Source organism: Primulina huaijiensis, chromosome 17, assembly GCF_012295235.1.
Source record: "Primulina huaijiensis isolate GDHJ02 chromosome 17, ASM1229523v2, whole genome shotgun sequence".
Classification (NCBI taxonomy): Eukaryota; Viridiplantae; Streptophyta; class Magnoliopsida; order Lamiales; family Gesneriaceae; genus Primulina; species Primulina huaijiensis.
In genome coordinates, this window is record NC_133322.1 from 4,361,510 (window position 1) to 4,377,387 (window position 15,878).

At 30.9% G+C, this 15,878-nt stretch overlaps 2 protein-coding genes and 1 long non-coding RNA gene across 4 annotated transcripts; 2 read left to right on the forward strand and 1 right to left on the reverse strand.

The window, feature by feature from the left end:
* Window positions 1-3,971: 3,971 nt before the first annotated feature.
* LOC140963246 (transcription factor bHLH106) lies at window positions 3,972-5,410 on the reverse strand. The gene is made up of 2 exons (XM_073422534.1): window positions 5,055-5,410; window positions 3,972-4,537 (listed from the first exon to the last, which is right to left on the reverse strand). The coding sequence occupies exons 1-2, from the start codon at window positions 5,301-5,303 to the stop codon at window positions 4,109-4,111; spliced, it is 678 nt and encodes a 225-aa protein (XP_073278635.1). The 5' UTR covers window positions 5,304-5,410; the 3' UTR covers window positions 3,972-4,108.
* Window positions 5,411-7,490: 2,080 nt separating this feature from the next.
* Window positions 7,491-8,920, forward strand: LOC140962505 (uncharacterized). Of its 2 annotated transcripts, none has more exons than XR_012172562.1 (3): window positions 7,491-7,750; window positions 7,822-8,080; window positions 8,475-8,914. It is a non-coding gene; the product is annotated as an uncharacterized lncRNA (long non-coding RNA). The 2 variants fall into 2 exon arrangements; XR_012172561.1 differs by having other exon boundaries at window positions 7,496-7,750; window positions 8,807-8,920.
* Window positions 8,921-11,885: 2,965 nt separating this feature from the next.
* On the forward strand, window positions 11,886-15,308 carry LOC140962329 (uncharacterized). The gene is made up of 3 exons (XM_073421196.1): window positions 11,886-12,371; window positions 13,925-14,154; window positions 14,961-15,308. The coding sequence occupies exons 1-3, from the start codon at window positions 12,026-12,028 to the stop codon at window positions 15,237-15,239; spliced, it is 855 nt and encodes a 284-aa protein (XP_073277297.1). The 5' UTR covers window positions 11,886-12,025; the 3' UTR covers window positions 15,240-15,308.
* Window positions 15,309-15,878: the final 570 nt, after the last annotated feature.

Consider the following 15,878-nt stretch of genomic DNA (forward strand, 5'->3'; position numbering starts at 1 on the left):
ATATAAACGAGTTTATAAAATCAATTTTGCTCAAATTTTAAATTACAAATAAAAAATTTTGGAACCAGATTCGAGTTCATGTGTTAAATACAAAGGAAAAGTTCAAAGTAGGTTTATGTTCTTACATGCTAGGAACTTTAGTCTCTCTTTACCTATCTACCTCGATATGTAATTATATTTTAAAATCGATAAAACGAAAGAAAAATGTAATTTTACATTCACATATTTGTTTGCGATTTTGATTTTATATGATATAAAATATCAATTTAGTCCTTAGGTCAATGCTGCTCGGTGCCATATATATCAGAACCATGTTGTCAATATGATCGAAATTGTGAAAAAAAAAAAGAAGAAAAGAAACATAATAAACTAAATATGAAAATTGTAAGACATAGAATATCAAAATCGCAAAGAGACATATATATATAAAAAAAAAGTATTTCCTAAAAATAAAAGAGCAAATACATTTCTACTAAGTTGTCAAGACATAGCATGGTTACTTGCAACAACTATATTTGTATCAAAAGTCCAAATTCCAATTAAATATCCCAAAGCGCAAATATTAAATTACTACAAATTTCACTCGATTCTTCAAAAGCTTTATTCCATTTTTGCCTTTTATATTTTATTTTTATAAGTTTTTTTTTTTTTTAATCACGATGGATCTTGTAATAATAGACAAATAAAATTTTATTCTCAGATACCTTCTATCCTCCATATCTTCTTCTTCTTCTTTTTTTCCATAGAATAAAGATGAATTAAAAAGAGATATAAAAGGTTGTCTGGATATATTCTCGGACAAATGATTTGATTCGCACACATGTATGTATACATGTAAAATACACATATTTACATATAATAATTATTCATACTTATAAAATGTTGCCTTTGTGTACGATTTTCCTATAAATTCTTGTAATGACTTTTTTATTGTGAGGTTGGGAGCAATCATCCTATCATACATAATTTTTTCGTAATAAATTGATAGAGATTTGTCAAACCCGACAATGACGACATTTAAAAATAATAATAATAACAACGACAGTTATAATAATAATAATAATAATAATAATAATAATAATAATAATAATATGGGACTTCAATAAAATGCTGAATAAACTTATTATATTTAACAACATTTAACAAACTATATGAAAATGAGTAATCAATTATTACAAAAATAAAAGAATTAGGTTAACTGATGAAATCAGTCACCTAAGTTCAATTTAATTACTTTTTCACTTATTTAATTTAACTTTTACACGCTGCTATATAAAACGAGTTCTGTTTGACTTAATTTTTGTAGTCAATTTAACTAATAAAATAATGTTAAAAACATTCTAAATTTTATCATGATTAATTTTTTTTTAAAACAATAATGATGTAATTCAAATTTTTTTCCGTACGACGACTCATACATCACATTTCAGATACCCTTCCAAGAAGAATAATCGTTCATTCAAAACTATCGTCCTTCTAATAATTACACAAACTTCCCATTAAAAATACATAAAACATGATATTTTACTACAAAAGAAAAAATGTTTCACGTTATATAAAAAAAATTATAGCGAGTGATATCTCAAGCTAGACGAGTTAAACATTTTCACGAATTCATATGTTCCAACCACCCATCCAATAAAGACAATGATGATTCAATATTCGGAACACATAAATTTTACTTTTACTTTTACCATCATTATGTGATTTTTAGGTGGCCTCCATAAACATAATGGACATGGAGAATCCTCTAGCTTGGTTAATGGTGGGGGACTGCAAAAATGGACCACCATTAATTTAGGGTTTTATGGTCATTGAAAATCTTGCCCCCTTAATTTATGCAACTTAATTGAGGGTCTCTTGTTAGTGTAATGATTCGGCATTATTGATCATAAATAATTTGTACCATATATCGGTTATCGAGTTTTGAATGTTTTCGGGAAAATAACATATTGATCCGATAGTGTTGACATGACATCGACGCGACATTGTTTGCCTGCAAATACTTTATCGACATTCTAGCTGAAAAAATAATTAATATAATAAAAAATATGTGGACAATTACTTAATTTATAACATAGATGATCAAAATCGTCATATATATATATATATATACAGTTTTGTGCTCACCTAGTGGATGTACAAACATATATAGTGTGTGATGAGCACGATTGATGGACATCATATCAAAATTATATATATATTGAAATTATTAATTTTCTAATATTTTTTTCATATATATATTAGCTATTTCAATATTTGTACTAAGATATATTATTATTATTTCTTTGAGATAGTTGATATTTACACTTCATTTGTTGTCATTTGTATTCAATTTATAAATAAATTTGACATATATTTTATATTGAAGCGGAGCGTAGATAATACAAAATAGTTTTAAATATATTTAACCTATATAATCTGCTACATTTTTAACTTTATTATAGTTCAATATACATATGGTTTGCGTCATTCTCATACATGTGAAATTAAAATATTAAATGGACCAAGTTTTAGGATGGGCCGGCCCAAATCAAAAATATTTTTGAAGTTATTTCTCTCGCTACATAGCCATGTGTCTCATATTTAACACAAAATAATTGCTCAAAATATATAATCCATATTTTAAAATATATATCTTTAATATGTTTATTATATATAATATAATAGCTTAACACCCTAAAATAATCATTCATGATCATAGTATAATTTTGAATTTGTCTAAAATACTATTTAGTGCAATATAATTGGTTAATTACATGCATGAACACTTATTTTTTGTTAATAAAATAACATTAATATTTTGATTCTGGAAAAAATTAAAATGTTTTGTGATATTTGATCTTCAATGTAAACATCATTTATATCAAAATAATTTTAAAATATAAATATATTAGGTTCATGACATACATAATATTCGTGTATTATGTTACACACATAATACTTGTGCATCAACGGTTAGTATGTATAAGCGGAATGAATTTTTTTGAAAAATATGTGCATTGAAATATTACAATGTGTCAAATATTTAATACAGGATAATTGCATTTTTAAAACATAACACAAGATAATTGTCAGATTAGTCAAAATATAAATATAAATCCCGCATCATATTTTTTTTGAAGTAATTATGATTGAAGTATAATTAGCCGCTAATCCTACGATTTGATACAAATCCCTTATTTGATTTTGATGATAATTAATAGTATATTGATGTAATTATCGGGCAACAATTATCCATATTAGAACAACAATTGAAACTTGATGTTTTGAGTGTTATACGATTTAATATATTATGATCATCATCGATATAATAATAATAATAAAGTATCGCTTTAAAATATTATATATATTTAATATATAAAATAAAAATAATATTTTTTAAAATAAAACAACGATGAGAGCTTAGCCCGCCATGCAACACCCGACAATTCCTTGAATGCGTGCCGCCAATTGTCGGCTGCGTGAGCTTGTTGCCCGACCACAGCTCCGGTAGGTCTCCTAACCCTCACTTTATGTCAATTCGGGAGCCATTTTTTTTTGTTTATTTTACTTTTTTGCTAATTGTATATTAAAGCCCTTAACAAAACGAACATCAATAAATTTTTTTTTTTTATGGAAATGAAGAAGGGGTTTGTTACATTAATATTATGGGTAACTGCAATTTCTTGTTCTCTATGTTTGTCGATTTTTTTACGTTGTTAAACTACAGTTTTAGTCTGTTATATTTATTTTTAGTCATTTTTCCAACATGACATCAATGTATCTCTGACATATATAATTTCACATCAACACTCATGATGAAAAATAACTGAAATTTCCAAAATTCAAAAGTCAATCGACTAAGATTGAACTTTGAAAATATAGAAGATTAAAATCACAAAGAGATATACACGTATGACAAAAAATGCAATTTTTTTTCAATATTTTGTTCAGAAACAAGTTTTATAAAAAAAATCAGACAGTTTCGCTTATATACAATTTTGATTCTCTATATTATCAAATTTTACTTTTAATCATGCATGTAGTAGTTACAAATCTTTTCAATTATCTAAAATTTAGATAAACCTTGATCGTAATAACAAATTCAAACACACCAAAAACTCATTCATGAAAATGAATCAAACCTTCTCCTCCTCTTCAAATTTCCTCCATCGTCACGATTAACCGAACTCATGAAAACCAATCTTTCCAGCTCATCTCTCAGAAACAAACAAGATTCATCCATCGAATTCTTCTCCCCTTTCAAAATTATCACATTTTTTATTCTCCCTCCTAAAGTCACCATTTCAGCCCTCAAAGGGATCAGATTCATCGACTTAATTATGCCGATCAATTCGGGTATGAGATCAACACGATCTTCGCAGCAAAGGGATGCTCTAACTACCGATTTTCCATGGAAATTGTCGTCGTGTGTGACTGCGACTTCATCTGATTCAGAAGGCATTGTTTGATCAAACTGCATGATTTGTGAGGTTTGATGGTTTAGTTCTTTCACGCGTTGAACTACGTGAGCTAGCAGTGAAGCTTTGTCTGTCTGCAACGGTCAGATAATTAATATGAATTAATCTCGCAAAAATATGATTTTTGTAAAGTTAGACTACTTTTTTCAAAAAGAATGAATGATCATGAGCTTTCATCTTTAATTTGTGATAAAAAAAATTTCAAAAGTTTAATTTCTTTTTATGTTTAGAAACTTGCAGTAATGTTTTCTGTTCGTACCCCAAAAAAAAAAATCATGATAAATTTTATTAATTGAAAATAATTTTAAGTACTCTCCAAAGGGTTCAAGGACAACAATTTCTTGATTCAAATGATCATACTGTGAACTCGTGAGTTCAAATCATATAAAAATATGTGAGAACCAAGATTTAAAAACCAAAGGCAATAAATCCATTAACTAACCAAAATCCGCATCTCATTTATAAAAATCATCCAAAATAAATCTTGTCAAGATCGAAACTTGCAAGCATAAAAACAAAACCCGTCACAATTTTTTAAAGAAAAAACTTGATAAAAACTTTCCAAAACTTGAAATGATAAATTTGACTTACTTTAGAACTACAAGGAAGAATATCTCTCAGCCTATCAAGATGAGAATTAATCCTCTTCCTACGTTTCCTCTCAGCTTCTCTGTGATTCTCAGCAGCAGCCAGACCTCGGGCCTGATCAGGTCTATCGACAAGTTCCGGCACTTCCGATGAGCAACAAAGGCTCTGCGTCGCTGGAAAACAGTAACTCAAACCATTTTCAGACAAGAACCGATGAAGGGCCGAGATCTCCTGCGAGTTTCTCTGCTGCATGATGAAAGTTTTTTGGGGATTAATCGATTATTAATTAGGGTTTGGTGGTGGAAGTTTTCCACGACTCATGCTCGTTTTAGTATTTTTTTTCCCGACTGTTTGCTTCGCTTTTTTAATTTTAATTATTTAACGTAATCATTTGTGTCGGGCATGCGTTGCGGTGCAACTTTTTAATAGCTTTATCTTGATATTAGAACATTTTAGTTCAAATCTATAATATATCGATTATTGACATTCCGAGTTTAAATATCTAAAAACCCAGTTAAATCACTCAAACTTTAAACTAATATAATGCTAATCGCATGAATTATATTGTTATCGCTATAATCTCATGTATTGTGTGAAGTTAGATATTAGAAAACCCAGTTAAATCACTCAACAAGATAGTTTTGATTTCTCATTATGGATGAGCAAAATTGTCTACAAGAAATACAACCTATCACGACATACCACACGTTGAACGTCGTCTTATGGTACCATTTGGTGACGCATAATGTGTAAGAATATGATTTATTATTATTAATTATTAGTATTATATTTATTATCTATTATGGAGTTCAAAACATTGACAAACATGAGCTCAAAATATTGAAAATACAAGAGTTCAAAACATTGAAAATACAAGAGTTCAAAACATTGAAAAACAATTGTGCCCAAATTTTTGACTAAAATAATTAAAATATTTTAAAGCATGCATTAAATTATAAGAATTATTCTCCAATCTTTTTTAATTATTCTCCAATCTTACCTATAAATAGATGTTTTGAGAATGAGGGAAGACACACCATAAACCTCTCAAACTAGAGCATGAATGAAGCTTGGACACCATCAACATTTTCTTGAGTGATATTTTCGAGCTAGAAATTCTGTTCATTTTCGAGAGAAACTTCCAAACCAACGGTTTATACAAATCTAATCTCCACCGTTCATATTACACTTTCATATGTTTTAAACATCATATCAAAATTTCAGCCTTATCCATACGGTCAAATTTTGTGAAACAATTGGGCAAGAAAACTGCTCGGATTTCAACCGAGTTTAGCTAATTTACGGATTTTCGGATGATAAATTCCAGCTTGTTTCTTCCGTAATTTTGGAGCACCTTTTCTGTAAGTGGGCTTATGTTTTAAAGTATTTAAGTATGTTTTCGAAAAATCGATCGACATGATATATTCCTTCGATTTGATATATGAATATTTCGTTTCGATAAATTGTTAAGCATGTTTAAATCAATTTCAAATGCATGTTCCTTTCGTTTCAAAATTATGTTGCTTTCGTTTCATGTTATATTCTAATATATATTCTTAAACATCAATTTGGTGTATTCTAAGAATTATGTTTAAATGCACTGTTATGATTCAAGTTAGAAATAATAAAAAAGAAAATTTTCCTAAAACATGATAAGATATGACAAGTTTATGGCCATGATGCGGTAGGTAATAATAACCGATATATGGCCTCACCCCTTAGAGGAATTACATATAGGGGACTGATCAGTAACACCATGTATAATAAGATGAAATAACAGTGCAATATGAATAATATATGATATGTCTATATGCATATGAGAAGTTATGTTCATTGTTAATATCATGTCCTATTTTGTTATGAATTATTATTGTGACATGAAATTCATTTAATATTTACATAAATATTGTATATCATTTTGTCTATTTATTGTTCCGACATTTGTTGAGACACGGAAAATTTCGAATTGTTAAGATCTATATATGTATATCCTTGTGTTATTGTGATCGATCGTCCTCCACTTGCTGATTATTTCACAAAATACTCACCCTTACACCTCTCACTCCCAGATAAGAATGAAAAACAAGTTGAAGAAGAAGAGCAAATATATTTCTGGAGATGGTAACAAGGTTTCAGTTGATCAAGACATACTTTGGAATTTGGTTATCTTTTATTTTTACGTTGTTCACTTCCGCACTCGTTTGTTAAGTTGATTACGTTGTAAAGACAATGTATGTTTTATGAAAAAGACTGGTTTGGTTGTACACTGTACTACGAGGCTTGTTGATTTACGATTGAATAATTGTAAAACAACGCCGGATGTCAACTCACCCCGGTATTGGGACGTGACATAATGTGCTTAGCGTTGCTCAAATAGCGAATCGTGTGCGTTCATTTTTCCATCTTTATTTTGGATTATTTTGCTATTAGACAAAGCTAACGCGTCACGAAATGTAAGCATTTGACGACATAGAACGCACTCAATGTCGCTGATACGTAGCGGGAAATTTTCCCTCCAACGTTCTGGGTCTTTTGGCAACATTAGAGCAATTCGAGAACGAAGTTGTAATATGAGGAGGCACTGGAAGCAACTCGATGGGTTGCGAAATAAAGATGCACCAAAGAGAAAGCCATATAAGGGAGTAAGCCAAGATGATTGTGATTTTCTTTGTGATTAATTTGGAAAGAAGAAACAAATGGTTAGTAATAATTAGATTAGTTGATAAATATTTATTATTACTTTCACTAATATTATTCTTTATTTTTGTAGGAAAAATCCGAGACAAATAATTGATTTTGTAGACCACTTGAAGGCGCTCATGGATCGAAGACTTTGGTTCAACATTATCACGCTGCTGTAAGTTTTGTTATAAAATAATATTTATTTTTACATTTTATATGATAATAATTGTTTTATTTTTTAAGGCCAATCCTGTGTGACGGGAGAGCTTACGAGCGTGATCGACACCTTTGAGCAATTGTTTCACAAAGGAGGAAAATGGAAGAATGATTGGGCAACACAAAAATATGTAAGTATCTTTTACTATTTTTTTAGGGGAGTCATGAATACTAATTGTTTTGTTTGTGACATATCAATTTTTCCATCTCGATGTATATGTGTCTTGGTTTTCTTATGTTTATTGGTGTATATATTTTCTGGGTTTTGTTATTAGTGATTTTGAGTGTCATTCCTCCGAATAGTTGGTTTATTTTATGCTTTTGGAATTTTTGGCATGGACAAGCTTCTTTGCTTGGATCAAAGAGAATAGTAGATGAAATAAGTTGCTGATTTTGGTGAATATTGGATTTTGGACGTCAAAATGCTTTATAGTTTAGTTTTAGAGTGAGCATATCTTCTTTTTTTCCATTATACTTTTAGTAACAATGATTTTTTTAAATACTAATAATTTAAAATCTTTTAAGGCTGAAATGGTGGAAGTTCGCTCGACTCAGTCAGATGGTGAAGTGTCTGTCTCTACTATTGATAATGTGCATCAGCCCAAATATGTTAATATCATGACGCAAGTCTTAGGCTCACGATCTCGCTATGTTAAGGGTTTATGTCCATTACCTAAACTATTTATAGTGGGTGGTCCTAAGGCCACAAACATCAGCTCAAAGCATAATGATGATGGTGAACAAATTATGCTCTGCAATAAATGATCGATGAGCAAAAACAGACTATATGTGAGCATCAACAGACTATAGGTGAGCAACAACAAAAATTTGATATATTATTGCAACACTTGCAACAGGTCATTCCTGGTTTCTCTTTCCAGCCTCGACCGACAGGCTCTTCGAGTTGATCTCCTCCATCACTTCCCTCGCCTCCAGCAACGACTATGTAGTTTTTTTTGTTTTTTTTTTTTATTTTGCAACATTATATAATTAGTGTAGTGATTTTGTTTTTGGACATTATTTGATTAGTTTGTTTATCTTTTTGAAAAAATTTTGAGCACATTTGTTGAATTTTGCTATATATAATTATTTTATTTGATATTCATTTTTAATAGACAAAAATAATATTAATGACACATTTTGGCAATGCATTTATAGTGTCGGCAAATGAGGATGAATAAAAAATAAAAAAAATTGGTAACGCTAAGGGATTCACCAAATGTCTAATATATTTGGTGATGAGGTTTTTGCGTTGCCAAATAATTACAATAATATAGGAAAATTGAATTGAAAAATACATTTATCGACCCAAGGAAGGCGTCGCCACATGATAATACCTTTTGGCGACGTGTAGGATCAGTGTCGCGAAATGCGTACACTGTTAGTGGCGTTTTACTTTCCACGTCGCCAAAGGCCGATTGACATTTGCCTACAAACAATTTGCGACGCAACTCGGCGACGAGCTAAATATTCGACAGCGTGTTTTACTTACATTTTTCTACGTTGGTCAATGTCGCCAAATGTAAAATTTCTTGTAGAAGTCAAAATTATGTTATAGTTGATATGTATATATATATACACAAAACACATTTTTGAGTTCAAAATCAACAACAATTTATTAAAAAACTAATATGTCTTCACAAAAAAATCAATCATTATCATAGTTTTTTTCAATTAAATAACATGTGGTTGTGTTTAATAAAGAATTTACATTGACTGTACCATAATTACTTCTATTTTTATATCATATTTGAATAATATTTTATTCTTAAAGAAGAAGATAGAGGGCATATGCATGCAAGAGTAGGGAGTTGGGGATGAGAGAACGCAAACATATATACAGTGCCCTGCAACTTTAATTTTGGGAAAATTGCCCAAAATTATAAAATAGTTTTAGAAAAATTGTTGATAAAATAATAATGTGTGCAATTTTAAAAGGTTATGGTATTTTTCCACATCAAAATTTAGGGGCCATCCTTGCTTCGATAGATATTAGGATCAACCAACAAGGAGCAAGCCTTGGATTTTATTAATTTACATAATTAATTTTAGAAAAATGTTAAATATAAAATAATATTATCAGAAATTAATAAAATTTAAAGTATAAATAATATATATATATATATCTTTCAAATAATTAAATAAAATTTTAATTATTTATTAAAATAATTAAAATATTCACTTTTTATTTAAAAAATATCAAATAATCAATTTAATCTTAAAAGTATTTTTAAACCATAACCTTATTTTAAAATCATTAACTTAATTTTATATAACCATTATTTATATTTAAACAAATGAAAAAATAAAAAAAAAACCCCTTCATCTCGAAAACTAGGTCGTGATGTTTTATCAGTGCTATCAATGAAAGGATATATTTTTATTAATTTTAGTAATTCAAAAAATAAATTTATCAGTGCTAAGTTAATTAATAAATAAGAAGAAATAGAACATAAATTACTATTGACTAAATAGGAATAATATAACTATCATGATTTTTACTGTATTACAATTCGTTTTTTTTTTTTAATATTATTGAATATAATGTGTATGAATAAAGAGTCAAATTATTCATAAACAAATAATTCACAAGCTTTAAATTTTCTTTTAAAGCAGATAAATGAGAACCAAAAAAAAATAAACAATTAATTCATTCATTCGTTCAGTTAACTATTTAAATTTAAATTCAATTTAAATTAGCTAACGAATTGTCCCAAAAAATGAACAAAATCATTTAATGAAATGCACGTATACTAAAGTCTTAACTGTGTAAATTAATAAATTGCCGTCGCTATTCTTTGATGTTTGCTGATTAAATTTTGATGTTTGCTGATCAAACTCTAGAACTTACGTACGTCATAACCTAAAAATCAAGATATTTTAGAGATATCAATATAAGTTGGCAGGACGAGCCAACCCACAACCTATCGTGGGTTGAGATATTGTCAATTCAATCAACCTATTTGATACCACCGTCAGAAGCCACTATTTGGCGGGGCTGGACAGGCTTGCTACTCATTTGAGCAGGGTAAAAAATTATCAATCTAAATCGAACCTGTCTATTTAGCGATATGATTATAATATAACATTCAGAAACTGATATATGAACGTAAAAATTCATGATGGAAATTACTCGACTGAATTTGATAAATTATGTATCAAAACTATAAGTTTTGTGAGTTCAAATTCAAAATAAAACAGAACTTCAGGTTCTAATTGTTGATATAAAAAAATAAAATATATATTTTAATATAAATGATTTTTAGGGGTGTCAAAATCAGACACGACCCACCAATCCGATACGATTCAATCCGAAAAAAATCAGGTTTGGATTTAGGGTTTTCTGGTTCGGGTCAGATCGGGTTGGACCCGATAGCTGACCCGAAAAAAATATCGGGTTGGGTTGGGTTCAACCCGAGTTGACCCGAAAATTTTAAATTTTTTTATTAAAAATATAATTAATAAATATTGCATATATTTTTATATATTGTTTGTCTGCAAAAATATTTATTGTATATTTATATCATAAATTTGCATAATTTAATATTTATTTTGAATATTTTTTATTTTCTAAACAATTGTTTATTTGATTTAGTAAATATATTTTATTTTCCTACGATTAGATTTTCAAATTTAAATCATATATACGAGGGAGATTTTGTTATTATGGATTTAAATTAAAATATTATTATTATTTTTTTAATTTTATTTAATTTTCTTAAAAAAGATTTAAAAAAATTGAAATCGGGTTGATTCGGGTTCAAGTTAGGGTTGAGTGTTTTCGGATTGGCTCAAGTTCGAGTTGAATTCAAATTGAGCAATATTTGAATAATACTTTTGTTCAACCCGATCTAACTCGCTCTACCCATCCGAATTGAATCCTTTTGTTTTTTTAGCTAGTTTGGTAGGAGTTGGGCGGCTGTTAATATATATATAGTTAGTTTGGATAGGAGTTGGGCGGCGGAAAACAAATATTGGGTCAGTTGTTTCGTTTTGAAACGAACCAACAATAAATTCTTGAAACAAAAGTGGCGAATCTGCTAATCCTCACTAATTGCCATCCAGAAGAATCGGCCATGATGGAGAGTGGAATCCACGGGACTCACGCGATGGAGCCGTGGCTCCATCTTGAAAACAAAGTAGTGATGGTGACCGGAGCGTCATCTGGGCTTGGCCGGGACTTCTGCTTAGACTTAGCCAAAGCTGGCTGCAAAATCTTGGCCGCTGCTCGTCGAATTGATCGGCTGCATTCACTCTGCGACGAGATTAACAAGATGGCCAGTTCGAATGATTATGGACCAGCTGCAGTGGCTATTGAACTTGACGTCGGCGCTAGTGGGTCCGTTATCGAGGCTTCGGTCCAGAAGGCTTGGGATGCGTTTGGAAGAATCGACGCTTTGATCAACAATGCTGGTGTTAGAGGTAAAGTACAGTTGTGTCGTTTGAGGAAATTTGAATGGTTTAAATTTATTTTTTAGGTGTTTTATTGGGTGGTTTTCGTGGCGTCCGAGTTGGGTTCATCTAGTCCAATCTTGTTTCCTTGCTGTTTCTTGTTTCTTGTTTCTTTTAATATGTGATCTTGATGGAGTTTTGAGCAGATATTTTCATAAACAGTGTTGCATTTCCCACTTTGGTTCAATCTTGTTTCCTTGCTGTTTCTTGTTTCTTTTTTAATATGTGATCTTGATGGAGTTTTGAGCAGATATTTTCACAAACAGTGTTGCATTTCCCACTTTGGTTTCCCAAGAAATTAATAGGAAACTTGAGCGCTCACGAATTTAGAAGGTTACACGTAGAAAACTTGCTTTTACGTGGGAAACATGACAGCTGTAAAGTTGCGATTTTCGGTTTGAGTTCTCTTCCTGAGTTACATGCTTTTGACATTAGTGCTCTCTTTGTGAGTCTACGCAGTGGAAGAGGTTACCTGGAAAAGGACTGCCGTCGGAAGAGTATCGATAGATGGCCTGTATGGACATTAATGCTGGGTTAACTTGCACTCACTTGATATTGATAGATGAATAAAAGCCACTTATAATAGGACACCATGACAGTCAGCATCACAAAGGGCATGCATTGCTGTGATCACATTTTGGCTCCGCAACCTGAGGAGTAGCTAATAAGTGTTAGGTAGTTTTTTCAGATGCTGGTAAACCGTTTTTGCCAGCATCCATGGTTGTCACTATATCAACAATTGATCTAGCCATGTGGCCAGACCTTAAACCATCGATGCTAGTGAAAGCGTAAATAGTTTGGGAAGCATATATTGGATTATGTTTGATTTTAGCATGTAATCTTTTAGAGTGCTTGCTTCACTTCAATAAATCACTTGTCTCACTTTGCCACTTGTTCTAGGCTATGTGATACTTGTGAGCCTCATTGCATTTGGCTCTTCTAGACTGGTCAAACCTACAAAAAGTCAACGACACGAATTTTATCATACGCGTGTCGTATTCGCGTCCAATACATCAGAGAAAGAAAACATAGGAGTATCCGTGCTACATAGGTTCTAAGTGAAAATTGAAGTAGTTTATGGTGAATATCCAAATGTATTTAGCTTACTGCCGCTGTTCTTTATTTCATCATCACCATTATCAGTGATTAGAGAACATGAATCAAAGAATTTTGATATGCTTCAAGTTACTATATTTTGTGGCGAAACAATATTTAATTTGAAGGGATAAAGTTTTCCCTTAAATATTAATCCGATATGAATAACTAACCCTTTGCAAATTTTTTTGTAATATTTCTGTCATTATTTGTTAAGCTAAATACTCACACTTTGATGCGGCATGAGCAGCGTGGAACAAAGAATTATCTCTGGCTGCTGTAAATGACAGTTTCGTCTTCTCTTGATAGCCATTAATATTTACTCATCCACTGGAATCTTGCTCATGTATATTAAATTTTAATTTTTAATAGAATCTTGTGTTTGGGTGATGGATTGTTGAATTTCTTGCTCTGACTTTTTCTTACAGGCAGTGTGCACAGTCCATTAAATTTGTCAGAAGATGAATGGGAAAATACCATCAAAACAAATCTAACAGGAACTTGGCTGGTTTCGAAGTATGTTTGTACATTGATGCGTAATGCTAAAATGGGTGGATCAGTCATCAATATCAGTTCGATTGCTGGTCTTAATCGTGGCGTTCTACCTGGATGCCTTGCTTATGCGTCTTCAAAAACTGCCGTTAACGCTTTGACAAATGTTAGTTTTTTTCTATGATGTGTCCTAACTGCAAAATAGAAGTCTGAAAATTGCTGGTGATTAATCTATGTTTTTTGTGCTTTTAACTCTAAGTATTTATGGTTGCATACCGAGGAAATTATGTGGGATAAATGCAATTTTGAAGAATTTTTGTTTGAGGGTGTAATAGGCATATCTCACATTATTTTATAAAGCGAGAATGGATGTGAATTAGTTGCTACAAAATCCATCGAGAGAGGCTTGCTTGTGCAGTTTCGTGGGATCAAAGTATATGTGAAGGATTCAGGATAAGCACCAAGAGCAAACTGTTATATGGACAAAGTTCTATATACGTGAGAACGACTTATTGAATAATTTTGGCCATGAAATCATTGCTTGAACCCATAAGATGCATCTCTGCTATAATTCCGATGCTGGTGGATCAGTAAGTTAAGATGTGATTGAGAATGCAAGAGTGATCCACTGATCCTAATATCGTCCATGACCTACATTATTTTGTGGGAGTAGTTCAAAACGATCTATAAGCCTGCCCAATGTATTTCTGTTACTTCTCTTGATTAATGATCTTCATAAAGCAAATGTGGTGCAACAAAGATGCTAACCAATCACATACTCTGATTTTACAATATCACATCATTGGTATGTTCTTTCGAAATTTCATTAGATGCTACCTTCTGATGTTCAGTTCATTGAATTATCTTGGGTTTTCTGGTTCAAGATTTTTACTGAAGTTGCTATCTTCTGTTTCAACTACTCGGTATACCAAATATTTGTTTCCATTTGAACAATGAAAATTTTATGCACAGGTGATGGCGATGGAGTTTGGGGAGTACAAAATTAGAGTAAACTCCATAGCTCCGGGACTTTTCAGATCTGAGATAACCGAAAGTCTGATGCAGAAAGAATGGCTCAGAACTTTCGCGAAAAAAGCCATCCCATTAAAAACTCATGGCACGACGGATCCAGCATTGACATCTCTCGTGCGATACTTGATCCATGATTCGTCTGAGTACGTGACAGGCAATGCTTTTATTGTGGAAGCAGGAGCTACCTTGCCTGGTGTGCCTATCTTTTCTTCCCTTTAGATGCTAATGCTGTGATAGGTTTGTCATTCAGAGAAAGAACAGGATCAAAATTAAATAAATGAATTGGTGTCTAATGAAATTGTGCTTCTTTGAATGATTTTAAGGCTTAAAAAAGGTAAATCTATATGTTTTCCTTTTCCAATTCTCATTTTAAAACTTTACTCAATGAAATTGTATGATTTGAAGAAGGATGGAGATATTTTATAAAAACTCTCTTGGGAACACATTAGTCTACTAAAATTTCATGATAAAGATTATAATTGAAACAGAAGGGGCGGGGCTTTCAAACCACGGCCCCTTGAACAATTGAAAGCAAAACCCGGCCTGGCGGTGTGAAAAATACTAAAATATTCGGTACATGAAAGTTATTTTTTGGATATCGAAAATATCGGTACAGTATGACATGATACCGAAATTGTCAGTATGGTATTTGTATGAAAATTTGAAAATTTCGGTATATTGAAATAGCGAAACAATATTTATAAATTTAAAAATATAATATTTTTAAATAATGAAATTAAAAATAAAATAAGAAAAGTAAGGTCAAATACTCAAACGGATCAATTTTTAAAACTAATGGTATTCTCAAAAATAAAAAATAAAAACTCAAAGCCCTCGTTTTCATTTTAGGTTTTTTTT

Excerpts from the sequence above, each read along its gene's own strand:
- LOC140963246 (XM_073422534.1), bottom strand. The coding sequence starts at position 5,303 with ATGCAGCAGAGAAACTCGCAGGAGATCTCGGCCCTTCATCGGTTCTTG. Across the intron at positions 4,538-5,054 it reads TTCTTCCTTGTAGTTCTAAA|ACAGACAAAGCTTCACTGCT; the intron begins GTAAGTCAAATT and ends TGACCGTTGCAG.
- LOC140962329 (XM_073421196.1), top strand. The coding sequence starts at position 12,026 with ATGATGGAGAGTGGAATCCACGGGACTCACGCGATGGAGCCGTGGCTC. Across the intron at positions 12,372-13,924 it reads CAACAATGCTGGTGTTAGAG|GCAGTGTGCACAGTCCATTA; the intron begins GTAAAGTACAGT and ends TTTTTCTTACAG. Across the intron at positions 14,155-14,960 it reads CCGTTAACGCTTTGACAAAT|GTGATGGCGATGGAGTTTGG; the intron begins GTTAGTTTTTTT and ends TTTTATGCACAG.